General features: G+C 36.7%; 1 protein-coding gene and 1 long non-coding RNA gene across 2 annotated transcripts; one reads left to right on the top strand and one right to left on the bottom strand.

Moving 5' to 3' along the window:
- The first annotated feature begins 37 nt into the window (after positions 1 to 37).
- Positions 38 to 26146, top strand: DIO2 (iodothyronine deiodinase 2). The gene is given in 4 exon segments (XM_077910219.1): positions 38 to 198; positions 12120 to 12393; positions 20409 to 20979; positions 20982 to 26146. Coding segments are annotated over 3 exon segments (816 nt in total). The 5' UTR covers positions 38 to 198; positions 12120 to 12171; the 3' UTR covers positions 21005 to 26146.
- LOC144320977 (uncharacterized) lies at positions 8008 to 12490 on the bottom strand. Its single transcript, XR_013386589.1, has 2 exons — positions 12157 to 12490; positions 8008 to 8302 (listed from the first exon to the last, which is right to left on the bottom strand). It is a non-coding gene; the product is annotated as an uncharacterized LOC144320977 (long non-coding RNA).
- Positions 26147 to 27116: the final 970 nt, after the last annotated feature.

Raw genomic sequence — 27116 nt, 5'->3', positions numbered from 1 at the left:
TTCAAATCTCCTTTGTGGTCTTCTCATTGCCTTTTGTGTGTGTGCATGTGTACAAGCTCCTGTATGAAATCTCCCTCGGCCTTTCTTTTACAAGAATATAAGATGGTATTTAGGGCCCACCTGAATAATTCAGGATAATTTCCCCATCTCAAGAGCCTTGACATAATCACATCTGCAAAGACCGTTTTTCCAAATAAGGTAACAATTATGGGTTCTAGGGATTAGGATTTAAAATTCTTTTTTCAGAAGGGGAGGATTTTTTCTTTTTCTTTTTCTTTTTTTTAGCCAATCACACAAAATTGAGGGATAAACTGGTTGCCTGCTTCATGGACACCTTCCAGCATTAGGATTTTGTGCCCCGAAGATTGTGACCTTTGGCAATTTATTTCATCCCTCCCTGAGCCTTGGTTTTCTCACTTATGAAATGAGCCTAATACTGGTATTTAGGCCAATAAGATTGTTACAAATATTAAATGACTCAGTGCAATTAAAATGCTTAGAAGAGTTACTGTTATTTAAGAAGTTCTCACTAAGTGTCAGCTATCATTACTTGTTGGTGCTGTTTGTGTTGATATTAATATTAGAAAAAAGAAGACTATGTGAGAAGATAATTGGGTACTTGCTTGGTGGCCTATGATATAATCAACATTTCTTTACTGTTACTTTATTTTGCTTTGACATATTTAATGAAGGTGAGTCACAGAAGTAAAGTGGTGACTTAGTGTCTACAGAACACTGCTTTATGGAGTTCATTTAACTTTTTCTACAATAGGGACAGACTAAGTTAACCCCCAAATTGAGAAGGCGACTTAAAAACCAAGTCTTACTGAGGTTCCCATTAAGAATGATAGCTTTAGGAATAGCAGAGATGTAGGATTCTTTCAGAGATGAAATTATTCTATAATCTTAAAATGTCTGAGTCATTCTTTCAACTTTTTATGCACATAAGTAAAATCTCAAATTTTTATATTATAATAAAAATCCTTTATAAATCTGAGTCCCATCCTTATAGAACTTGGCTTGTTGAATATCAGTCTCACATTCAAGGTGGCCTTTCTACTTCTAACACATTAGATTGTCCTTCCTCTGCCCCCACATCATTATTGCAATATAAGAACGTCTAATTTGTTAGTAATAAAGCAACATGTTGTCTACAACATGTTTTCTAGCCAAAGGTATTACTGGATCTTCTAGAAACATTCTGTGTTCTTACACACATTAGATGTCATCGTTTTGAAGAAGGAACCATTGGGTATATTGCACTAATGGATAGGGGATGTAACTTATTCCAGGGGCTACATTAGGCCACTGAGAGAGACAATGACAAGCCAGACTAAAAAATAATTTATTTTCCATTGTTTATATGATTTTTTAAAAATAAAATTTCAAATAATGTCAAGGGTGCACCACTGGAAATACTTCCATTTTTCTCTGTGCATTTCACCAAGAAATAACAGTATGTAAGCTCACGTGTAACAGCAATCTGTAGACCTTTTGACATTTTAAATATTATTAGGTTAAATAACATGAAATTGCTGTTTTAGTAGGTCAAAAAAGGTTGCATATGGTGGTTTCATATAGTACAAAGTAAACAGACAGTACCCCTGTGAAGAAGGAGCTCAATTTTCCAGAGCTATTAAAAGAAAGTAGCTAGATGAAATATTCAAGTATATAAGGAAATTTTTGCATTTTCAGGTTACTGATGTTTCTCCCAATAAATATAAACTGGGTCCTTTTTCACATCCTTTACTTTAATGTCAATGATTATGGGAACATACATTATTAAAAGAAGGGAAATGAGCAAAAGAAATTCATAGTAGGGAAAGCTAGGTAAACAGAAAACAATGAAAACTGCAGATTGTTACAAACTTTGTAATCATTTCTGTTTGACAATGTTTATCTCTTTAAATGTTTATCTTCTTACCCATTTTTATTTCATTTTTATGTGTCTCATAAACTTGGGTATCACTCAATGTTTAGCTCTTTGGTGTCTGAACATGGAAAGCAGATTGCCCTGGCATTTTTATATACTGTAGGAAAAGAAAGTCATTTTCATTTATTGAGATTTATTATTTGAATATGTTTTCCAATATAGCAAAGCACACCTACAAAATTTAATGTACATGCATATGCAAGTACACTATTCTGGCATAGTATCAGCTAAAAATTTATACTTTCTGTTGGAGAAGATGCAAACACCCAAATAAATGCACATGCTGCTGCCCTCCCATCCTCTACACTCTCCCTTAGTGATCAGTGATATGGGGAAAAGCATTATATTTTCCATAAAACCCTCCAAACATCTCTTCATCACTTTCTAGGCTGAGAGTTGTTCTGGAATGGTAAGTAGTTGGGAAGATGGAATAATCTCTAATGGAAAAGATCATTACCCTGGGGGAGTGTTTGATGACTCAGGAAAGGAGAATGACTTTAGGGAACAGGCACACAGACCTATTATTATGGGTTTCACTAAGAAGTTAAGTTTTACATTCATATGATTTTTTTTTATAGTAAATATCATGATTTTCTTGTATTAATGAAGTTTCCCCATGAGAAATTTCACATTAAGAAGCACATCAGATTGTCATTGATCACTTCCATGAGTTCTTATCAGCTTTTGTTCTATCACAATCTGATTCTTATGACATAGTTGGCAATTTCATGTTGTACCTTATAGTACATTGCATTTTGGGATGAATGTAAATGAGTAAACTGAGACCACCTCATAATTTAAAAAGCAATCTTACTCTGAGTCAACATGTGTACTGCCTACCATTAAAAATGGGGGAAAAAAGGAAATGACTCATTCAATAATTTATGAAAAATGTTACAGTTTTATTGTTTATACATTTTTTTTTACAATAGCCATCACTGTAGCACCAGGGCACTCAGATGAAAAATTGGATTCAAGCTCAAAAATGATGGGGAGGAATATCTGTTTTCCATTTCTTTCTTAGGAGCTCGACAGATAAATGTCACAGTGAGTTAAAAGGTAGACATAAGAGAATAAATCAATTAGCTAGCTAATTTATATGATGCTTTCTGTAGGCAAAGAAACATCATAGATATTTTGGGAAAATAAAAAACTTGACCTGAACTATCTTCAAAATTACATTGAAAGCCAGGAACTAGGTGAGAGTGGTAGAGATCAAACAAGATTGGTCATGAGTTTATATCTTTTGAAGCTGGTTGATGGATACATGGGATTCTTTATTCTCATCACTCTACTTTTCCATGTCTTTGAGTTTTTCCATAATAAGTTTTTCTAAAATCCCAAGGTTTAACTATTTCCCAGCAGGAGTTTATACTCCAAATGTGGAAACAAGAATGTTCATTCGTGCATATATACTACAGGCTCTATATTTCATAAATATATCCTACTTCCATAAAATCTTGATTTCCACATCTTTCTTGCACTAGCTTAGATGATTCCAACAAGTAAACATCGTCAATGTTTCTGACCCTGCATCCTATTCATTATCTGGGGGATTTGTCATGAGAAGACAAAAGTAATAAAAATTACAAATAAAGAAGCAAGAGGGATACCCTACGCTATGGACTGAACAGAATTAGAAGAAAGAAAATTTGGATTCTGAGTTACTCAACCCATTTTTTCCCCTGTAGCAGCATAAGATTCCAAAAGCTACAATATTAGATACTCACTAATTTGGAATCTCAGTGTGCTTTTTGAGCTTGCCTTTATGACATACCTGAAGAAGCTAAAAATGAAATGAATGGCTTGAAATCATACAAGTGTGGTAGTGGAAGACTAGAATTGACCTGGTCACTGTTCTTCCCATCACTGATTATTCTTTAACTGGATGTGAACAGCATTATCAAGAAGTACTTCTAATCTTCCATAATACATCCATAACATTCAGATTGAACTTGTACATACTAACTTTCAATTATAAAATGAGAGAAAAAATATATTTAGGTCCCTGTTCCTTGCTATTACTGGTAGAATCTGTCAGAACAAAGCTTTAATAATCTTTTTTTTCATTTTGTGTAGCTATAACAAGCTACACACTGTTTATCAAGAGAAGGTTATATATACTTATATAATTTAGTTCCAAGGTCAAAAAATACTATGCATTTATAACTCTAATTGAGATAATTGATAAAGTAATCTTTTGATTATTGATAAAGTAATACATAAACATTGTTTTGAACTTGTTCTATTATCAAATACCACATTTCTAAATTTGATTTTGCAGTACTATATTTAGTGGAGATGGTGTATTTTCTTCATTAAAAAATACTTTCTTGACTCTTATCCCACATAGAATTGGCTAATTCTTCTTTAATACCATACTGTATGTTGCAGTTTTATTTATTATAGCACCTATACCATGAGTTGCCTTCTTTAGTTTACATGTTTGTCTCCCCCTACTGGACTCCAAATTTGTTTGAGACCAGTAATCCTTTTCAATGACCGGCAAAATGACAAGCACTTTGTAGGTTTTAATAAATGCTTGTTGAAAATAAATTGGCAAATTGAATAAATGTCTTCTGGTGGATGATCTTTTGAGTGTATCTGAGCTTATTTTACTATGTAAGCAGATGCCTTTGACTTTTTCCTATCCCTTTTTTCACATTTCCCATATCCTTTTACTGGGGCTACACACAGAAGAGGAAAATATCTTACACTCTGACTTCCAATTTCCTATCGTTTCACTGAACTAACCTCTACATTTTTATGTTTCTCTGTTTATCCAATATTTAATATATTAGCAGATCCAAAATCTGTGATCAAGGAATCAAATATTACTGGATGTGCACGACCCCCTAACCCTTATTATATTCATCCTTCTAAATCCAGCCTTGTCTTCTATTTTTCTGCCTTATCTCTTGTCTCCCTTCTCCCATTGCCTGCTAGCCCCTTATAGAAGAGTAATTTTGTTAAAAAAACAAAAACAAAAACAAATAGCTTTGATAGCTCTTTTAAGACCAGTAGTTCTGAGGTCCCATGGTAGAAGAGAAATATTTCTGTGTAGGATGAGTAAATGGTCTCTTAAAGATACAAAGTAATGCCACAGATAGTGGCAGACATGGATTTTGTTGAAGCTTCAGTTTGATAAATATTATCCATTAAAATATCAGTGGTTTTCCTCCTTTGTCCATTCTGGCCCAAGAAAGCTTAGGAGAACAATTGTTTTCTAGGACCAGGGACATTTGGGTAGATTTTCTTTCTAGGCTCCCTAGAATTATGGAAGATGCAGGAGTAGTTACATGATGAATAATTTAGAGTTAAGGAACATGCCTCTCTAGAGGGCTCTCAAACCATTCAGTTCGGGGTTGATTTTGGTTAAAGATTCAGGTTGATTATTATTATCTTTTAGGCAAAGTTTGTGCATCCCTAATATCCACCAATACAGGTAATCATTCCTGTTTTCCACTAAGTAACCAGAGTTTCCTTAAAGTCATTTAGAACAGATTGGTAATTCATACTAAAATCAGATCTGGCCTGCTAGGAATATTTTTTCCAGGAGTTTTTATTAGAAGAAATCTGTTGATATAGATAGGTCCAAATAAACTTTCCAACCAAGATTGCTTTTTATTTTGAATATTCTTAGAATGAGACTTTCTTAAAAACATGGATACGTTAGCCACAAACATGAGGTCAGTACAGGAAGACATTTTTAGCTCTATTTTATAGGTGGGAAATCAATTCAGAGGTTTGTTTCTGATCCTATGGGCCTGTATGGCCCCCAAAATAGATTCTGTGTCTGATGATTAAAGTCTGCTAGAATGAGACATTTCTTGACAAGAGGTGAATGCCAATTTGCTGAGTGATCTGGTATTATTTAACATTTATCAAGAAGAAATAGAGATACTGGGGCTGAGGAGTTCAGCATCTTAGATTTGTGTATCACTTAGTTCATTCCTGATACAAAAATCATAAAGTGTATTGGTTTTATTTTGGGAAAGCAGATTTTGAGTGATAGAAGATGTTCCTGAGAAAACAAAATAAGAGTATTCAGGAATTAGTACACATCTCTTTTTTAAATTATCATTTATCTAAGTGGTTGTGTCTTGATAAAAGACCACTAGCATCCATCTAATAAATAAGGTTGGATTTTAAAAATAGATTTGATTTTAAGCCCTATATTTTGTCCTTAGACGATGAACAAATGCTTTCCTGTTTACTACCTCTTAGAAAAACAAAAGGTTTTACTGAATTAGAAAAAAATTATTTTCAAAATTTACATGGAAACAGAACAATATGATTATGGTATTCTGCTACTCACCCAGTTGTATGGTTTTATGTATTTGTTACATTTTCAACTATTCTAAACTATTATTTTCAGATTACCATGGGTTTAAAAAGGTTTTGAGAGATTGTCTTATTAGCCTCCCTCCCTATCTTGAAAACAAGTCCACTGATAACATTTTCATAACCTCCCTTGGTAACATATCTCATTGTATAGTCATTCTCATTGCAGGTATTTTATTCCCATGTCAAGTGTGGATTTTTTTGATGCTGTAGTAATTCTATTAGTTTTATCATCTCCACTGAGATGGTGAGATTAGAATAGAATACCTAGCTTATTTTCTCTGTGCATTAGTGGCTACCAGTTCTTGAGAGAGGAGGTGTGGCATCCTTTGCTCTCAGTGGGAACAAGTTACTATTGCCTCTGGAATTGCATGAACCAGCATGAATCTTAATATATTTTGTTATGCTCTGTTCATGTACTCAGTATATGAGTGAGGCAATGTATAAATGATTTTTTAAAAGGCAACTATAAAACTGTTTATAAAGAATGGCCTATTTTATTTTAAAACTTAATGTCAGCTGGTGGTTTCCTATGAGCTATAGAGTAGAACAAAGTAGAAGAAAAGGTGTTCCAAAGATGATGATTTTTTTTACTGTTTTCCTCTGTTTCTTTCTGTCTGTTGCATTGTGTCAAGGATTTAGAGAGAATGAAGACACTGAGTCAAATTTTAGGAAAAGAGGATGAGTTCAGTGTATCCATTCTGAGGGCTTCTTGTCCTGAAGGAATTCATCTTGTATAACATTACTGTGTTCTTTTCTATTCTCTTGTCTTCCCCACCACCAACCTTGGGTGTCTCTAGAGGTTAATAAACTATTCTCAAAAGTAAATAACACTCAGAAAGCCTCATAGCACCGGAGAGGTTTGGGCAGCTGGGGGCGGGTATTGGCCATCAATTGAGATCTAGACCAGGTCAATAGCAAATGAAGGCTGTTGTCTCGAAACAGCTGTTCAGTGGCCTCTGTGAAATGAGGTGGTGGCTTCCATCCAGTTTCTGGACAGCTGTCTTCCTCACAGAAAGCATTGCCACAATTGGCATTAAGGCTCTCTTGCTCACAGCCTCCTGCAGGCAGCTATTGAAACTTCTCTTTTCTCCTTTCGTCTCTTCTCTCTACCCCCTCATCTTCTTTCTCTTCATTTCTGCGTTCCTTTTCCCCTTGTCTTTTCCCTTTTCCTTTCCTTCTCTGTCTTACCAGTAGGTGGCCTGGAAACAAAAGAGTAGCAGCAGTTCCTGAGGGAAAAATGCATTAATACCTCAGCCTGTGTTTTCTGCCAAGGCTTGCAAAGGAACCTAAGACCAGCTGTTGGGATAGAATGCTCCTACCTCCCACAGTGTCTGCCTTCTCTGCCCCAGCCCGAAGTTGCTTTGCTCAAGGTGTGTCAGAGTTTACTCTGGGGTTGTCTATTTTATCCATTGAGCTTCTTTCATCACAAGGCAGGGAACACGGCTGTGTTTGTAAAATGGATGCGCCCACAGGGAATTCTGAATGACTCAGTAGTGGTGGTACAAACCCTTCATTATAACTCCCTCCTGGGCACAAGTAGGAGTTTGCAGAGACAGAAGGTCATGCAGTGTTTTATTCCCTTCTCTGATAAGAGCTGCGCTATTTGGGGGGTGGTGTGTTTGGCAATCATATTCCCAAACGCCAAATCAACACACCTGTCCTGACCAGACATTTTTTGATTTATAATCTATTTACTTGACAAGTTTTTAATAAAGGAAGAATTAATCTCCATTTTAAACTATATTTAACAAATTGCTTGAATTACAAGGAATAAAATTATGTGAAATAAGACTTCTTAAAAATCCACAGAATTCTTTGGATGCTCTTTGGCTCCTTCATAGAACAATAACGAGATAACAGCGATAGCTTCTATCCTTGGAATTTCCAAATCTGCTTTCAGGTTATCCAGCTTCATGTTCTCAGTCTCAATTTGAGTCAAAGAGCGAATTAAGGGAAGACTTATCACTCATATTCTTATTTTTCCAACCAGAGGGACGCAATGGTGGACATGATGCTCTCTTACTGTAGAAAGAGAAAAAAAAATTAAACAATTTTACAGCAGTTCTGCACTTACTGAAAAACTCAAAGCATTTTGCCCTAAGCTGCCTTTGTTTAGAATTTAAAACCTGTGTACAGTGTTATATGGAGAAATTCAACCAACACGCCACACATTGGTTTGCAATGAGCTGATTACAATGCTGATTGCTAAGAACACTAATACGGCCAAGAAGATATCCAAGCCTTTGAAATGACCATATGAAATCTAAACCAGGAGCTTGAATTAGGACAATATTAAACAGATGTGAAATCCCAGATATCCTTTGCAATTTAGAAGGTAAAATAATTTAGCACAACCACTTTTGGCAAGGGGATCAATTTTCAGAGTATGACCAGGACCCACAAAACAGTTACGTAAGAAAAAAGTGAGGTTCAGTTTTAGAGAAAATATCAGCATGAGCTCTGACTCTATAGCCTTCATGATCCACTTTCTTTCACCTATATGATGGGACAAATCATTCTCTATCACTGTATACATTATTTTTTTTACTTCATGGGTACAAAGTTACTTGAAAGTTAAAGTGCTGAATACTGTTAATAATTAGAGCAAGCAAACCGTATAAGAAATAGCTTTGGAGAACTGTAACTTCTAGAAGGGACAGATTGTCCAACAGGTAAAAGAATGGCTCTCAGTTTTGTGATTCATTTATTTACTCATTTAAAAAAATGGTGGAAGAAATCTGAGAAATGATAGGAACAGTTTGGTTATGTGTCTATTTGTTTTTCTATTAAAAAAAAAAACAACCCTCAAACACATCTGACTTCCAAAGAAAGGAAAATAAAAAGACCAAAAAAAAAAGCCATTCTGATTTACAATCATTTGTAGTTTCGATATGCCTTGAACTTTGCATTTAAGAAGAAAACATTTTTTCTGATTTTCTACCAATTCCCCTCCTTAGCTTGCCATTTCTAATCATATCTTTCTCCTTGAAAGCAAATGACAAGTGAGGAAGAATTGGTTATAGCTGCTAAAGTCTCTGCCTTAAATAAGCACTGCTTTCATTCAAACAGGTCAAAATGAATGTCTGAGAAGGGGCAAGATTTTAAGGCTTGAAGAGTGAGGGGAAACATCATTTCCTGACTCTAGACCTTCTGTCACTGTGGAGTGGGACTTCATCTGTCACTTTAGCTTTTCCATCTACACTAGTTAAAATGCCATGTTGTCACTTCCCTCTCTTTGTCTTTTTTCTTCAGTAGGGACATTGAGAATATTGAATGAATGGAGTAAATGTATATCATGTATATGAATAGTTCTTTAGCCAACAATGTATAGTCATAGGAAAAATATTTTTCTATGTAGTTTAAATTCATTTTTCTAAGCTCTGAAATCTCTCAAAATTTAGTCCATGGAATATAAATCCAAGATTCATAATGGGCTAAACTCATGAGAAAGATGAAGGAATCAGGTTTTTAAGACAATAGGGAATGGTCAGGGTTGTGTCAATGGGGGAGGGCCTCATTCAAGACCAGCCAGGTGTATAATTCTGGGGCACTCTAGCCATTTCATATTGTATGTGAATGATGCCCCCTAGTGTGGAGCACTGCATACCCTGCCCATTGATCCATTCAATGTATCCTTGATTTACTGTATGCCAGGGATGGTTCTTACTGGTGGAAGATAGCAATAGAGAAAGCAGATAGGAATCCCTGATTTCATGAAAGCTAAAAGCATTCTCATTGTATTATTAATATTTTTTAAAGCACTAGGCCAACCAAATAAAATGCATATATATGCAGAATTTGGCCCATTAGCCCATCAATTAATGACCCCTGCTCTAGGCTTTTAAATTATTTCTGTAATCTTGCAGGTTATAGCCATAGGGACAAAACACAGAAATGTATTGACTGCAAGTTTCTATCTCCTGCTTAGCTCATGCTTAATGAGAGTACTGTGTATATAGGAAAGTTGGCTAATTAATTTTCAATTTAAATTCTATTTCCCTACCTCAGTGTCTGTACTTACTGCTCCTTCTTCCAAGAAAATATAATTCCTAGAAGTGATCGGTTAGGTAAGTGAGGAAGGAAAACTAGAATGAGGTGGGGGCTATGGCATTGTGCCAGAGCATTGTCTGCCTAAATAGCCATTGGTCTTGGAGACTAATGGCAGAGGGGAGCCATTGAGCAAAGTTCAGTGTGGCTCTTGAACCAATTCAAAGTCTGCTCCTTACCACCTACCAATTTAATTAAATTTTTTTTTCAAAGAAAAAGGAAGATTCCCTAAAGCTTCAAGTCTCTTAAGGGTTATGTTAACAGAAGCAGGGAAAGTGCAGAATTTAGAGAGCTCACTTATAAAGAATTTATTTCTCAGTCTTAGGGCATCTTAATGCCATTTGATAGAAAGTTTTAATTTAATCTATATATAAGCAAAATGGAACTAAAAGAAGGTCTGGTCACCTAGCTATTTTCCTATTTGTCTGGAGGATTTTTTTTTCTTTTCTTTTTTGCATTGGAAATTTCAATAACACTGAAAAGAAAACTTGTATTAATTTTCTGCAAGAAGCTTTAGAGAAATGCTGTGAATGGTATTCAACGAGTTTAAAAGTTTTCCACCTCACAAGTCATTTTGAATTTTCTTAAATAAGATCATGACTCAAAAATATTTAAAGAACCTAGGTCACAAACCTGATGAGAGACTGTCACAGTATAAAGGTATAAAGACCAGATGTAAGCATCCACATCTTCCAAGAAATAAAACAGAGGCCATCCCTGAGTACTCTTCCTCTTTTCTACCTGCCTTCCAGAATCCTTTCTTTCCAAAACCCCCTCATAAATGAAGGATAACAATAATAATCATCAGAGGAGAGAGTGTTTCCCTATCAATTTAGACGTTACATTAAATTACTTTTCCCAAAGTCTGGAAGCATTTCCTGAAAACTGTCAAAGGTATTAATTTTTTCTCGCTCTCTTCCTCTTTTTAAATCACAAAGCAAAATTCCACTGTCCTTCTACCCGCCCCCCCTTCTAAAAAAAAAAAAAAAAGTTGTCGAGTTTTGCTTTTCTATTCACTGCAGTTCTGGCCAAAGTAAAGCCCTCTTTCTCAATGACGTCAAGATCTTTACCAAGATTAGGCTTTCATTTCTCTATTGCAGCAATTAGCCAGGGAATGTATAAAAGGCTTCAGGGAGACTCACTGGGCTGCAGAGAGAGAGGCACTTTGCACCACAGACAGATAGCACGAAGGGAAAGCCAGAGGCAGTGAGGAAGAGAGGAGTCAGTCGCTCCTGGGGAAGGGAGAGAGAGAGACAGCCTGGGAGGAGAACAGAAAGTGTGTGTAAAACGGAGTAAAGAAGGGGGAAAACTACCCTTTAAGCACATTTTTAAAACTCTGGCAATTCAAGAAAGAAACAGGCTACGTTTCTGAACATAGAGACAATGAAAAGCTAAAGGAAATTTTGCAATCTCTGCCACAGTCTCATAGGTGCTTAGAAATGAAAGTAGAACTGCCTGTCTTGAACCGACTCTGAGAGGGGTAACTGGATTAGGGACGGGTACGCCAGTTTGTGTGTGTGGGTTTTTTTTTTTTTTTTTTTTTTTTTTTTTTAACATCTTAAATCCTGAAAAAAAAAAAAAAAAAAGCAGCAGCTCCGAATTGAATGAATTGATGGGCACACTCCAACTGCTGGGCTGGAGAGACTGGACTTGGTCTTGCCATTTCTGCTTCTTTGAAAGAGGAGACAACTTGGGCTTCCTTTTAATTTAGTTTTTCTCCTTCTCCCCCCACCCCCCGGCCTTCCCCTTTATCTCCCCCACCCCCTCTATCACCACCCCCCTTTTAAATAAGAGGGTGAAGGGGAACCAGAGCGCACAAGGGAACTGACTGGGAGGCAGAGAAGATGGGCATCCTCAGCGTAGACTTGCTGATCACACTGCAAATTCTGCCAGTTTTTTTCTCCAACTGCCTCTTCCTGGCACTCTATGACTCGGTCATTCTCCTCAAGCACGTGGTGCTGCTGCTGAGCCGCTCCAAGTCCACTCGCGGGGAGTGGAGGCGCATGCTGACCTCAGAGGGAATGCGCTGCATCTGGAAGAGCTTCCTCCTCGATGCCTACAAGCAGGTGAGCTGCCCTGACAGGGGTTTTTCTCCCGTGGTCAGCAGGGACAGGGGCTGGCAAGGCAGGGACAGCAGGCCGTGGGGAGTCCTGGGCTGGGATCGCGGAGCTCTATTTGGGGGGCCCTGGTGGTGAGGATCAAGGGAGCTCCTTCCTGCACCTTCCACACCTGTCACACAGGTTGGATTTGGGGGTGACAGGTATTAAGCCCTAATGACTCTGGGTGACCGAGTAAGGAGGCTTTCTAATAAGGGTCATTAATATCTTGCTGCAGTTTTGGAGTAGAGGCTATTTGTGCTGGTTGAATAACTTTAGGAAAAGTCAGAAAATATTGGGGGAGGGGAGACTGCTGCATTTATTTAACCTGCTCTTGTCACAAACTGGGGTTTTGATGATTTGCCTGATGAGAGGCAGAGGTACGTTAGGAAAGGTAGTTCAATGGTGGGCACTGAGAAGCGAGGGAAAAAAAGAAAATGCTACTCAGAACCCTCAGAGCTGGCAAGGTGTAACAAAATGATCACATACGGTATGCTTTGGCATAATAGCCCCCTCATTTCTGGTAGGGGTAAGAGTTAATGAAAGCAGCCCTGTGTGCAGTGTCCTCATGGATATTTTTTTAATTGAAGGATAGTTGACATACATTGAACAGGTGTACAACATGGGGATTTGAAAATTATATACATTAAGAAATGTTCACCATGATATGTGTGGTTACCATCTGTCACCATACAGTTATTACAGAATTATTGACTATATTCCCTATGCTACACTTTTCATCCCCATGACTTATTTGATTTGAACCCTTTTGAAGTGGTTATCAGTCACTGAGTCCTGGGTTACTAGATATCAATTTGTAAAAAAAAAAAAAAAAAAAAAAAAAAGCTGAGAACTAGCTGTCAGAAATCCAGACTTTGTAGAGGAAACCACATTTGCTTTCTCAAAAGTAAAATGAGTTGTCCTAGAAAGAGCAGAGAAGTCTATGGTTCCTTACAGTCTCAGAATTGTTAGAACACGTGTGTTGAGCACTGGAGCAGTGGCCTCGCTTAGCTGTAGAACTCAGGACTGCTTCTCAAAACCAGAGTTGATCTTTTTTTTTCTCTAAGACTTACTGACATTCCAGCCTTTTGGCTGCTTGGAGATGTTGGTAGGACATTCCCAACTCAGATCTCAAGGGGCAAAGGAGAACTGGTCCTTTGTTGGTTGTCCCCTTTGCCCATAATCACATGACTCCTAAAGATCTCTGGGCTTGAGAAGAATGGACTCACTTGGCTAAAAGTTGCGGTCAAAGTAGACAGTCTTGGTTTTCCCTAACTGTATTGGGGGACCTTGTCTGAGATGCCAGGGAAAGGACTTTGAGAGGAATATGGAAGCCAATGAAGTGGTACGTTATGGATAATCAGTACTTCAGAAACAGGATGAAAACTAAGAATCAAAGAGAGGAAAGGGAATGAGTCCCCCATACATAAACTCTAGAAAAATAAATCTATGCACTAGGAAAACAAGTAACTTCTAGTCACAAAGAATCCAGAGGAGGCTTGTTTCTCTGAAAATTAAACAAGTGTCCAAGAAGGAAATATTCATTGTGACTTAGGGATGTTTTATTACAACGCATGTCTTTATTATTGAAAGTAACCTGCAGAAGGTCTGCATGTGTTGTCCTAAAGGCCAGAGAATAGTAAGAGCTCTTGTTAGAAAGTGAAAGCTCCTTTATAATAATATGAAACAATGCTTAAAGTTCTAACCATATAATTTCCTTTATACTATATATGTGGGGTGAAGGGAAGTTGAGGGAGGGAAATATTGAGATGACCATTTCATTCCCACAAATCTATCATTGAATGTGAAATTTTTATGCTTTGATTTGGGACTTAAGAATTTGGAAGAGGGTGGAGAATGCACAAGTGTGTCAGGCACAGTATTAATTAGCAAGTTCCCTTGTCTACATCTGTATTTTGTTGGTGTTAGGAAGATAACATGGCAATGCCAGTGGCTTGAACTCAGCATATTGAACTCTTACTCTTTTGAAAGATAATTGACTTCTGCTATAAAAAGAAAGTCACTACTTGGGAGAATTTTACTTATATGCATATATGCTTGCATAGATATTTCACATAAAATATGGGGGCTGTGCTGTTACCTACAAATATTAAGTGAGAGTGTTTCTCCTCTTAAGCATCTTATTGGAATAAAGAGGGGAAAGCAAACAAATGCCTCTTCAATAAACTTCGTGATTTTTTTTTTCAGTAATATATAGTGTTCCATTCTGTTGCAATATTTTGTGACTTGTATTCCAGAAAATTGACAGGGACAAGTAATTTTTCTTTTCTTTTCTTTCTTTCTTTTTTTTGTTTTTTGTTTTTTTTTGTTTGTTTGTTTTTGCATATGGCTACGTATTCTTCTCCTGTTTCTATAGATTTGATTAGTGACCAAGTTCACAACTGACGTTATTATGTTTGTTTTTTATGATTTATGTAATAGATACCATGAGAAGAAGCCACCAAGAGCCCATATATCTAGAGACAAGACTGAACTGAGTGTATAATGAATAAAAAATTGTGAACATAGCTTGCTTTGATTTTAGGTTTCCTTCTGTCTCCCAAGTATGACAAGGGTGGTAGTGGCTTGGGTGAAATTTAAGGGTCACTCAGAATCTCTGAAACAGGTTGAATCACTTCCCTGAAGGCTGTTGTCATCTGTGACACTGTCTCTGGGTGTAGCCAGTTCTAGAGCCACACTGGAGGAGGTTCTGTGTGAGACGGCACCACAGTATTTCCCAATCCTGATTTGCATTATTTTGAGGCTGCCACTCACAGAAGCAGAGTTTTCCAGGATAAGGGGTTTATGCACCTGTGATACATTAGGCACGTCCTTTCTAATTCCCCTTGTTGAAGGTCAGATATTTGGGAAGATATTTAGAGAAAGTGCAGTAAAAGTGCTATCCCTATTTGGCTCCTATAGGAGGTGACAAGGAAATTAACAGAACAAAATAAAACAACGCTTCTATATTAAAACATTGAATGGGATTTGAAATTAACTTCAGAGGGAAACCTTTAAAGACAACTTGCCCTTGGTTAGATGGAGTTCCATGCATGTTTTTGATGAAAAAGGAAGTCTACGAAAACTTGTAACAGAAGTGAATAACAGATGTTTGTTATTTAAGTTTTCCTAATCTGTGTCATTGCATCTAACACTGCATCCTTGTGCTGGCACTCCAAGACTCAAAAATGCAACCAATAAGCAAACTACCCTGTCTGGGAGCCTGGCTCCTACCTAAATGAAGTGTAAAAGTAAACACACAGTATAGATGCTGACAAGCAGTTTAGCTTCTGCACGGTTAACGTTGCAGTAGCACAGAAAACATATTCATTTGAACATATAATTTTGGTTTTTAAAGTGTCTCTAACATCCACCTCCTCTTCTTCATTCACCTCAAACCTTTTGACACTAATTTCTACAATAGAAAATAGCCTTTTTAAGAGAGAAATAGTCCCAAAAGAACACAAAGGAGGCCATAGCGAGAGCTAGTCCATCGCTTGGATAAAACACTAGAAAATGATAGATCTTAGAGCTACATTTTCAACGTACAAATCAAAAAGAGAATGGCCAAAAGGAAATCGAACTCAGAGGAAAGAGTAGGTAGCTGATTCTTCAACTCTGGTGGATTTGGCCAATATGAATATAAATGGGTAAATCGCTGCTTAATAATTGTTTGGACACGTTTGTAAGGACACTGATGTAGCCTGGTCGTTAAGTCAAAGAATTTGAAATTTCTTGATGGTTAATAAAGCCTTGCAGGGCTTTGGGGAGCAGGAAGGATGTGTAAATATTGTTCTGTGACATACCCACCACCCCATTTTTATCATTTGCCTTACTTCTTATCATGAGATTAGGTGATATTTTGTCCAGAAGCCTTTCTCAGGCTGTGGAAAAGAAAAAGAAAAAAAAAAAAAGAAAAAAAAAAAAAAAAAGAAAAAACAAGGTTAGTAGTATATGCTCTATTTCCAGCTTCTGCTTGATGAATGGTTCTTTTTTTCCCTTGCCCTGCATTTCACAGTCCACATGCTAAAGCAGTATTATCCTTTTTCCCCATGCACTGAACACTGTCAGAAAAAGGGATACCATCATCGAGGGATTCAAATTTATATGCCATATATTTACACTCTTGTTCATATTTATAAATATGGCTATCACAACATTTGTGCTCTGCTCTGCCTAGTAATGCCCTGTGTTGTAAAAATGCAACCCTTTATTTACCTCCCTTGTTGGTGTTGTGTTGATGTTGATTACACAAACATAAGAAAGGACAACTGTAATAGCGCAGATGAGAGAGATAAAGTCAGTGATGACGATATTACATTTTACGTATGTCCTTTCTGATCCTTGCAAAATAAAGGGACCCTTTGGGAACATCGGAACTTCAAGACCAATTAGTGGAAATGATGCTTCTTGTGTTTGGGCATTAAATACTGGGCAGGGTTCTCTTTAGAGCAGCTAATGCTGGCAGGGAAAGAGGTACCGACCTAATTACTCTTCCGCAAGAGTAAAAAATGCCTTTTGAATGCCTCTTTGGCAAATATGTCTCATTAAGGACAAAAACCAAACACAAACCCTCTAAGAAGGAGAAATTAAGATGATAGGTAACTTGTGGCCAGGAGACTTTCTGTGCCACTGTGGGAAATTAAAACAAAGTTTGGGAGTACCAGGGGATAACTTGTTTTTGTTGAGCTTCTTTCCTGCAGCCTAAATGTTATTATGGGACGAACTTTATTTTCTTCATCATTTTGGCTCTTTGTCAAGGAATGCTTTGCTCCTGGGGAAAGCAAAGACTCTTCCATCATTGAAGACAATGGTGATTCTCCCATTCTGTCTCAGCAGGGCATATAACTGAGCAAACCAAGAAATTCTCCATTTGAAACTCTGGTCATACTAGGAATTTAATTGTCATGGAGATCAAATGTGAAGATGAGAAATGACACTGGTCTCAAATATCAATTGAGAAAGGACAATAATGTCCTTTTAAAAGGTTCTTTTTTAAAAGAGGACTTTCATTTTTAAAAAATTTCTAAAACTTTATTTTATCATTGCTAAATTATCATCAGCATGTTTTAGCAAAAATGGACAAATTTTACAATTAGTAGATGATGTTTACAAAAGCAGACTACTGGTCTACTCACGTTGGGACTTAACAATAATGGCTGTATTTTTTTTTTCCCTTCATAAGTTTATTAATGTCATTGGTCTTAACCTACACATCTTCTCTAACATAGTCACCCTCATGAACAGGATATCTGTTTATGACATTCCAATCTGTAATAGGGCCCCGTGGCTGTTCAGCAAAATAACAAGGATTGGCTACTTTCATTTCATACACTGACCAGCTGAGATAATCAAAAACAGATAATCACCAACAGATATTTGGTGTTGGTTATGGCAGAACTCTACAATCGGGTTCCAGGATTCACATTTCTAAATTATCTGACTCAGTGAGCATATCCATCGCCAAAACAAAGTTATGTTCGTTGTAGATCAAGATTATTATTAAATATAAAATTCTTCATTGGCCCCTACTCTCAGTATTATAACAGCTATCATTCATTCAGTAATTCATTCAACAAAATTCCCAGCTTAACAAAATGCCAACCCTGCCCCCAGCACCACACACACACAAGCATTTTGTATTTGGTAACCTTTCTAATTTTTAATTCTAGAGTGAATGTATTATACTTGTTTGAAATTTTCTGAGGTAGGCTAGTCTGTATTTTGAAAAGGATTATGTGGCTGAACTATGTCACTGAGAAGAAGGAGAAGGTGCTTTAACTTTCCAAGAAAATTAACTACAGGTAATAAGAGAATGAAGGATCAGATTAGATTATTCAGTTGAATAATCAAGAATAATGCAAGTATCAGCAGTTCTGCTTGGGTGAGAGTCAGGGGCATCAGAGGTCTTTAAATTGACTCCAAAAAGCAGATGGTTGTTTTCACCTACTAAGAACCTACAAGTCTATAGTCCAGAGATGATTTTTCTTCTGTATATGGGTTGCTCACTTGACAAGAAGTCACTACAACAGCTAATGGATTTAGACTGGTCTGAATGCATTCAGATCTTCATATCACAGTAAATTGAGCAACACAGCACAATATCGTTAAAAGCAGCCCTCTTAGGATTGTTACAATATTTTAAGTGGGAAAAATCTAACGAGAAGATAATGGTAATGCTACCCACCACCTCCATCTAAAAAAAAAAAAAATGCAAGAAGTACCTATAGATTAAAAAGTTTATAGTACCTTCAAAATGTGTATCTTTAAATTTTAAGTGTATTTCAATACCTCCGAGACAAGTGAGGTATTATTTTACCTCTTATAAAATAACCCAGCTGAAAGTGGATTATTATATTTTTCTATCTAGTGTAACTTGCAAATTAATCAAGAAAATTAATATAAATAAAGTGACTTTCTCCCTGATAGTAACTGAAAACAAATGTACTTATTTAAATCATACCAATAGCTTCCTTTACTAAGAAAGAAGGTTGTTATTCCAAGATTTTCTTTTTTAAAGAAAACTAATAGTATTGTTACAAATCTTCATTGCTAGGATTTTTCAGAAGGAAGAGAAAGAACTTCTTCTTTCTCTATGGTTAAAATGAGTTATGCATCCATATTAGGTAGAAGCGTCTGAATAAAAGCCCTTGAGTATTTTACATCAGTTTGGATTGTTGAGTCTTTAACAATTTACTTCTAAGTGACTTCAATTACTAGCGGTGTTATATGTGGCTGTATTTATATGAAGGGAATGAGTCGATCCAGTTGGAAGTGTTTTATAATATTAAGTATAGTGTATAAAAATCAATTGGGCTGTTGTAAGTTGTCCCCGATGTTATTGGCTTTGATTAAACCATTCTAGGGGAAGATCCGACTGTGTTAATTCAAACTGAAGTAATTGGTTCTTTTATGTTGCCAGCTTTTTATTATCAATTTACAGATCCGAAGGCCAGCAAATTTTCCTACAGTCTGTGTTCAGCTATTTAAACCATTTGCAAAGGGGCACGTGGAACAATTTTCTTGCATACCTTCTTCTCTACCTACCTGAATATTTTATAGTTCAGAGGAGCTTGTTAATAGAATATATGATAGACAGGTTAATGGTTTGTGATTTCCTAAATAAAAACAAAACAAAACCAAAAGTTACCTGATAAATGAGGAATTAAAAGAATTCTGGAATAAATGTATGTTTTTGTTATTTCATTTGTTTTATGAAATTGGTGAGGCCCTAGTTATAGGAACTGGAAAGAAAGCAGCAGCTCGAGAAACCTCCAGGAAAGATATCATTGATAAGAGCTCAGATCACTTCTAAGGATAATCTTTTTTTTAAAACATAGAATTTCCTAGAGAAATGGTATGCTGCTTGGGTGGCATTTAATAATGGAACCTATACCCACACAATGATTTGTAGTACACAAGCGCTCATTTTCTGATGTTATTGCCCTATAACTGCCCAAGGAAGGTAGGTACTATTATCACCATTTTACAGATGGAAAAGCTGAGGCAGTGAAGAGGTGAAGTGGGAGTAGCCCTTCTGGTAAATGGCAGACCCCAGGTTTTCTAGCTCTGGCCAGAAATATCTCATTGGGATCATTGTCCATTGGTTGAGATGGTCGTTCATTTTAAAATGAAGTCAATTAATCATTTGTTATGTAATGTGTGCTAACCATTAACAGCATAGTAAGGGTAGTAAAGAATACCAGCCTCAACATAATTACGAAGAGAGCTAACTAATATGACTTTAGTGATGAAAACAATTATCCTCAGTGATATATAGAATGAAAAAGATTTTTACTCTTTTTAGGACCATTTCTTGCATTACCTGCCATGATGCCTCTTTTCTTAAATCAATATGTGTTTAGCACATCCTAAGAAGGAAATACCACATTTGATTAGAGCCAGTTGTTTTTGTATAGAGTGAAATTGAGCGACAATGCATTTCATATGGTATTCTCTCCCCTTTTTCTTTTTCTCACCACCAGGTGAAACTGGGTGAAGATGCCCCCAATTCCAGTGTGGTGCATGTCTCCAATTCTGAAGGAGGTGACAACAGTAGAAATGGTGCCCAGGTGAAGATAGTTGATGGAGCCGAGTGCCACCTTCTTGACTTTGCCAGCCCTGAGCGCCCACTGGTGGTCAACTTTGGCTCAGCCACTTGACCTCCTTTTACTAGCCAGCTGCCAGCCTTCAGCAAACTGGTGGAAGAGTTCTCATCAGTGGCTGACTTCCTGTTGGTTTACATTGATGAGGCTCATCCTTCAGATGGTTGGGCAGTGCCTGGTGATTCTTCTTTGTCTTTTGAAGTGAAGAAACACCGGAACCAGGAAGACCGATGTGCAGCAGCCCACCAGCTTCTGGAGCGTTTCTCCTTGCCGCCCCAGTGCCGAGTTGTGGCTGACCGCATGGACAATAATGCCAATGTAGCTTATGGGGTAGCCTTTGAACGTGTGTGTATTGTGCAGAGACAGAAAATTGCTTATCTGGGAGGAAAGGGCCCCTTCTACTACAACCTTCAAGAAGTCCGGCGTTGGCTGGAGAAGAATTTCAGCAAAAGATGAAATCTAGATTAGCTGGTTAAAGGTATGATTGTAAAAGAGTTTTTTTGTTTTTTTTTTTAAATTATGTAAAGGAAAGGAAACTAAGAACTGAATCCACTGTTTCAACTGAGTCCCATTGCCTTGCTGAAAGACAGGAATTTACATGTCAGAAGAACATAAACATCTCTAACATCTCTATACCCCTTTTACCACTCAAATGACATTTGGCTAAATAGTAGCCCCAGCACATCTCTTCCTAGTGAAAAGATCCCAAGATGGAGAGGATGAAACCCTATTCCAACATATGTTCATTCTGCCTTGGGAAAGAAGTAATACAGCTGATGCATGCTTTGGGACTTGAAGAAAGGACTTACCTGAATAACTACTATGTTAGGGAATTATCGTCCTTATTAATATAAGGGGTATTGCCTAGGCTTTGTTCAGCACGGATAGAGCCCAACTGGAAAATTCCCAAATATTAACTTATAAAGAGTCCTTGAGCCTGGTTCTTTGGTTAGGACTTTGTGTTTAACAATGTTCAAGTAGTTTCTGCTGTTCTAGTTTCTAGCCATGTGGTGCTCTATGCCAGTCTAAATATCCCAGAACTCACAGGTATGTTTGTAGATACTGAGAATGATCCCTACCCGGAGGATTAGGATGATTATCTGAAATCTGAAGGATCCTTTCTAGGCAGGTGGGGAAAGCCCTAGAAGAAAATCAAACTGACAAGCTAGGGAAAAGAGGCAGAAAGACAAGGAGGCTTCACAGAGTTTCACCTTGAAGCTACAGAGAGTGGAATTAATTTGTTAGCCACAGAAATATGGAAACAAAAAACATACATGGGCTGGAAAAAGAAGCAGCTCAACTAAAGTTAGCATTGAGAATATACACATGAAATCAATATATTTATCATATACTCCTAGATTGAGGGAGGAAGGGGATGGAAAGGAGAAAAAAAAAACTTCATTATCTGTAATTATGAAGATTCTTTAGAAGAAATAATTACTTTTTGAGGCAGGTTTGTGGTATGTATATTTTCAATGGATGAATTATACCCTGTGATACTGATTTAATGTAAAAACCAGTAGTTCCAGTGGTGCTTATCTGTCCCTCTCCATTCCTACAATTATGCTGTGGCTCCAGACATTCTTGGTCTCAGTCTCCATAACATGTTCTTTGAATGCTGAGCTGGGAAGTACATTCTTCAGCTCAGATATATAATATAATATAATATAATATAATATAATATAATATAATATAATATATATAATATAATTAATATAATATATTCTCAGCTGCTATGGGAGGTAGGTGAACTGGTCATTTAGCTATAGCACTGTTCTCCTCCCAAAGTAGGTGAACTATAATGAATAATAGGTGCAAATAAACAAGTTTTCTTGAGTTACAAAACAGAGGAAGAAAAAGTTAGAGACAATTCTAATTAATAATTTTGGAGGCTTTAATATAAGGCAACCCTCAGTGGCATGGAATTTGGTGAAATGGAATTCCCATTTACATTTGAATTTGGACTGGAGTCTTCCTTTGTTCCAATTAGCTGAGGTCTAGTAATCTAAGACCTCTATAGTACATTTTTATAATGCTATATATATGTATATATATATATACATATATATAGCACACCATATTTCTCTTTAAAATAAAGGTACTATAGTGTTACCTGTAATATAATATCTAAATAGCATAACCCCCAAGGAATAGACCAGTTAATTTTGTATTATAAATCTTTATTGTAAATTTGAGGATGCTGTCAAATCACAGTATATGGTTGTATTGATATGTACAATCAAAGGTTCTTATGACCATTCCATTAAGAATTGAATTATAAAATAAAAGTCATAGAAAAAAAATATCTCAAGTTGAAAATATCTTCCGGAACTAGTTGCCTGACATAAGAAAAAGGTGGGAACTGATTGTGTAAGAACCAAAAGTATATTAAAAAAAACAAAACTGGAGCAATATATCAGTCATATTACTAGTTTATTGTTTAGACATTAATGCACTATTTTAACTGGTAATTTTCTTTACAGCAACATTTAAGCTTCCCAGTGTCTTAAATTCTATAATACACATCCACAAAGAAACCAAGCAAATTTTGAAAATATGGCATCATCTAACATTATGGAAAACCCCATGGAAAATAGATTATTTCAGAGTTCTCATTTGTTAAACTCTATATTCCAGATTGTTCAGTGGTCCCTGTTGAATTTTACCTTTAAAGTGGTGTCAAAATTATGTGATACCCTGGAAAAATCAAATGAAAACTTTGTTGCAGCTCACTCCCCCGGTTAACCTTAAACTTCCCCTTTGTTCTACATGTACAATAATGGAACAGGATGTTAGAGAAGCTGGTGGGGGGATGAGATTTGGCTAAGGCAGTGCTAGTTGTCTGGGAAAAAGAATGATGGAAAAAGCACCCAGTTGTGATATATGTTTAAGGAAAAGAGAAGGTCGTGTGTGTGCAATTCCTCTCCACGAGGATACTCCAATGGAAAAATGAAGCAGTGGAAGTAAATATACAAAGGCATAGGCTGACTATCAGGGAAAAAGATATGTTCAATAGAACATAGAAGACTTTCTGGAAGAAAGGCAGTTAGGGGCCAATGAAGAAAGTGAATTGACGAAGCTCAGGAATCCTACAGTATGTAGAATGTCTTGGTGTTACCAGAGTTATGATAGGCCTGTAATTATGTAACCTATTTATCTCAACATGATTTTTTTATGATTTCTTATGATGTATCTTTTATGAACATCACAAGAACTCATTATTTGAAGTAGAGGAGAATCAATGCTTAGCTAGTATTCTCAGAGAAATTATTAGATTGTCAATACCAACCCCACCTATTTTGTCTTTGTAAAATATGTTCCTTTGAACAATTGTAGTGTGTGTGTGTATGTGTGTGTGTGTGTGTGTGTGTGTATATATATATATATATATATATATATATATATATATATATAAAACTTTGAGACCTAAATATCTCCCCTCCATAGGCTATGTTTACATGGAGCTATCAGTTTAGCCTTTTAAACTGAATTAGCTTGTCTATTATTGAAATAGTTTCCAAGCGATTTTAAATCTTATCATAGCATCTGGATTTACTCAAACATTTAGTGTTTGAAAGACTTATGTCTTGGAACTATTCAAACTTATTTTATTGCTTAGAGGAAATATTAGTGAATCAACAATGACTTTCTTGAATGGGCATGAATGAAATGCCTGAACAATAATGTAGAAATGTATGATATAAATATTAAAATGTAACTGACCTCCTTAGAGGCAGACTAGTAACTCTTCATTGTATAACTAAATTGACATTCATTTAACTTATATGAGTTTTTATATTCATATTTTGGATCTCTGGTACTATGTCTTCACCTTGTTTTAGAATGTACCCTTGATTTTTGGTAATATCAAATTCTAAATGGCTTATTGATTTAAATTCTCCTGCCATTAAGCAGAAAATGCCTATTCTATGACCAAGGAAAGAAGAAAAGCCTGCTGTCTTTTATTTTGCCTGAAGTATATGTCACTATTTGGGCTCGTGAATAAAAAATATGAAATATGGTGAGGTCATGTGTGGGTACGCCTTGCTGCATAAAATACCAGAGGGGCATGTTAAAGACAATATCTGTGCCTTTGGGAGAATTCCCAGCTGGATACAAGGTGCTCTTAGCATGCCCTGTGGGTTATGTCCACAGCAAAAGGAACGCATTGATGTACAGGACTTTCCATTCTGTAAATCAGATTGATGGTTTGCAAAATAAGCTTAATTAGAATCACAATGGCCATTGCAAAGGGGAAAATGTAGACACCAATTTCCGTCCCATTGAAGGGTTAATGAAAACCTCTCCAGCACTTAGAGCTTTTCAGGACATGTCCAATGCCATGTCTCTCAGCAGTGGAGATTAACATTAAGAATTCCAATTCCAAAAACTTAAAATGATATTGCCAAAAATCAGAACAAAAATGTTTTTATATTGCAATTTTCTCCTTACTTTCTTCTTTACCTTAAAAATAGATTCCAAATTTAGTCTTCATATGTACATCCAGAATGGGGCATGATGAGTATCAGTCCCTGCTTGTTGATCAGCATTCTTTTAGTAGTATCTTGAGGTCCTCCATGAAAGAAGGGAGTAGGGCCTGGGAGAGTCAGAAAGTTGCTAACTGGGAAGAACTAGGCCCTGGGAATTTGGTCTACCGATTAGGGAGAATTTGAAAAGAAACTTCTCACCAGTGGAAGAGGGCTCCTAGGTGTCAATAAATGACTTTAGGATGAGACCAATATTGGGCCACTTCTTAATGCCTTATATTCTGGATAGCAGCAGAGGCAACGTCTCAGACCTAAGAGACCCAGCTGTGTTCTAAGGTGAGTCTGAACCAATAGAAAGCAAACATGTACAAATATCCAAATAAGACTGCTCATGCAAGTCAGGGCTTGCTGCCCATCTTGGGCAGTAGCACCAGAGCTCTAGGGAGTTTATTTAATATTTACTGAGGAGATCTCAAGGACCCAAGAGATATTGAATGAAGTCATTATTTGAGCTCAAAACTCCCCCTTTTCCCCAAAAGCAAACAGGTAAACACATAAATGAAAGAAGGGGGTGGGGAATAAATAAAAATTCTCTCAAGACTTCTCCAGACTACATCACTGGCCCATGTACTTTTTATGTGTATTAGGATGAAAGAGTATGAAGACATAAGTATCCGGTACTTTATAACCAAAGCAATTAAAAGATTTTGGGTAGGGAATGTTGGCCAGTTTTACTTAGTTTTGCATCACATTATCACCAGACTCTATCACTAACCCAAGTAATCGGGCACCCAGAGAGGGAGACTGGGATGTGCAGAGGTGACCAGTGTGCGAATGATAACTACTGATGAAAGAGTCACTGACTCAGTTAGTGGTTGGATACAGTCACATTAGTTTTCCTCTGTCCATCTTTGTCTCCCTGGCAAGGAGAATATTTGGGGCACGATGCTATGGGTACTGGGTAAATGTGGTGAGAATGTACGTGTGTATTTCTCTGCTGCTCAGTTGCAGAAACAAATGCTTTGGAGATTATCAGTAGAAAGAGTGTTATTATATTGGTGCTGAGTGGTACGTGTGCTTTTAAAATTTGTTCTTGTATTTTAATAAACTTTGGATAAAAGAATAAAGTTACTCTTTGGTTCTGTTTGTTTATTTTTAAATTACTCTCTAGACCTTGCCCCTGGCTGGAACACATTTATGGTTGACAAGGGAAAGAGAATCCATCATTCTAATATTTATTCCTTGGTATTTGTGGGTAAAGACGCCAGCAATGCCAGGTTATTTTAATCTCATGCTGTGTGCCAGAGTCTTCAAGGAAATCAAGACAAGTTAGAAGAAAATCTTCAGATACTTTCCATATTCATGAACAAGTCACACACAGAATTCATGGAAAGGGCCCTAATTGAGCCTGTGGAGCATAGTTTCACTTTGTTATATTTGCACCCTAGGTTTTTTAAGTGCAATAAATAAACTTTCCAGGAGTTGGTTAAAGCTATCTATCTATCTATCTATCTATCTATCTATCTATCTATCTATCATCTATAAATCTGTGTGTACATATACTTACAGATATATATATTATACAAAATATGCTTTACAGTGTTAATGTGGAATGAAAAAATTTTGAACACATTTATATCAGGTACTTTGCCTTGTGAAAAGGTGTAAAGGCTATGAATGGTTTCTGTAGGCAGTGGTGTGTTAATGACGAGATATATTTGCAACATGGTTAAATATGTGCTTTGTGTTCCCCAAAACAGGTGACTCAACCAATGTATTAATATATGTTGAGACTCTGAAATTGCTTATGATTTCCTGCATACAATAATTTCATTAATATTTATAGTGTCTTATGTAATATGCCAGAATCTTATTGGAAAGTTGAGGACTCATGACTTTGACAACTATTTTTTTAAAGATTTTATTTATTCTTGAGAGACACAGAGAGAGGCAGAGACATAGGCCGAGGGAGAAGCAGGCTCCCAGTGGGGACCCTGATGTGGGACTTGATCCCAGGACCCCAGGATCACAACCTGAACTGAAGGCAGATACTCAACCACTGAGCCATCCAGGTGCCCTGACTTTGACAACTATTGATTGA

The sequence above is a fragment of the Canis aureus genome, chromosome 9 (genome assembly GCF_053574225.1).
Source record: "Canis aureus isolate CA01 chromosome 9, VMU_Caureus_v.1.0, whole genome shotgun sequence".
Taxonomy (NCBI): domain Eukaryota; kingdom Metazoa; phylum Chordata; class Mammalia; order Carnivora; family Canidae; genus Canis; species Canis aureus.
The sequence above is the reverse complement of the archived record's forward strand: the minus strand, read 5'-3'. Positions and strand labels throughout refer to the sequence as shown.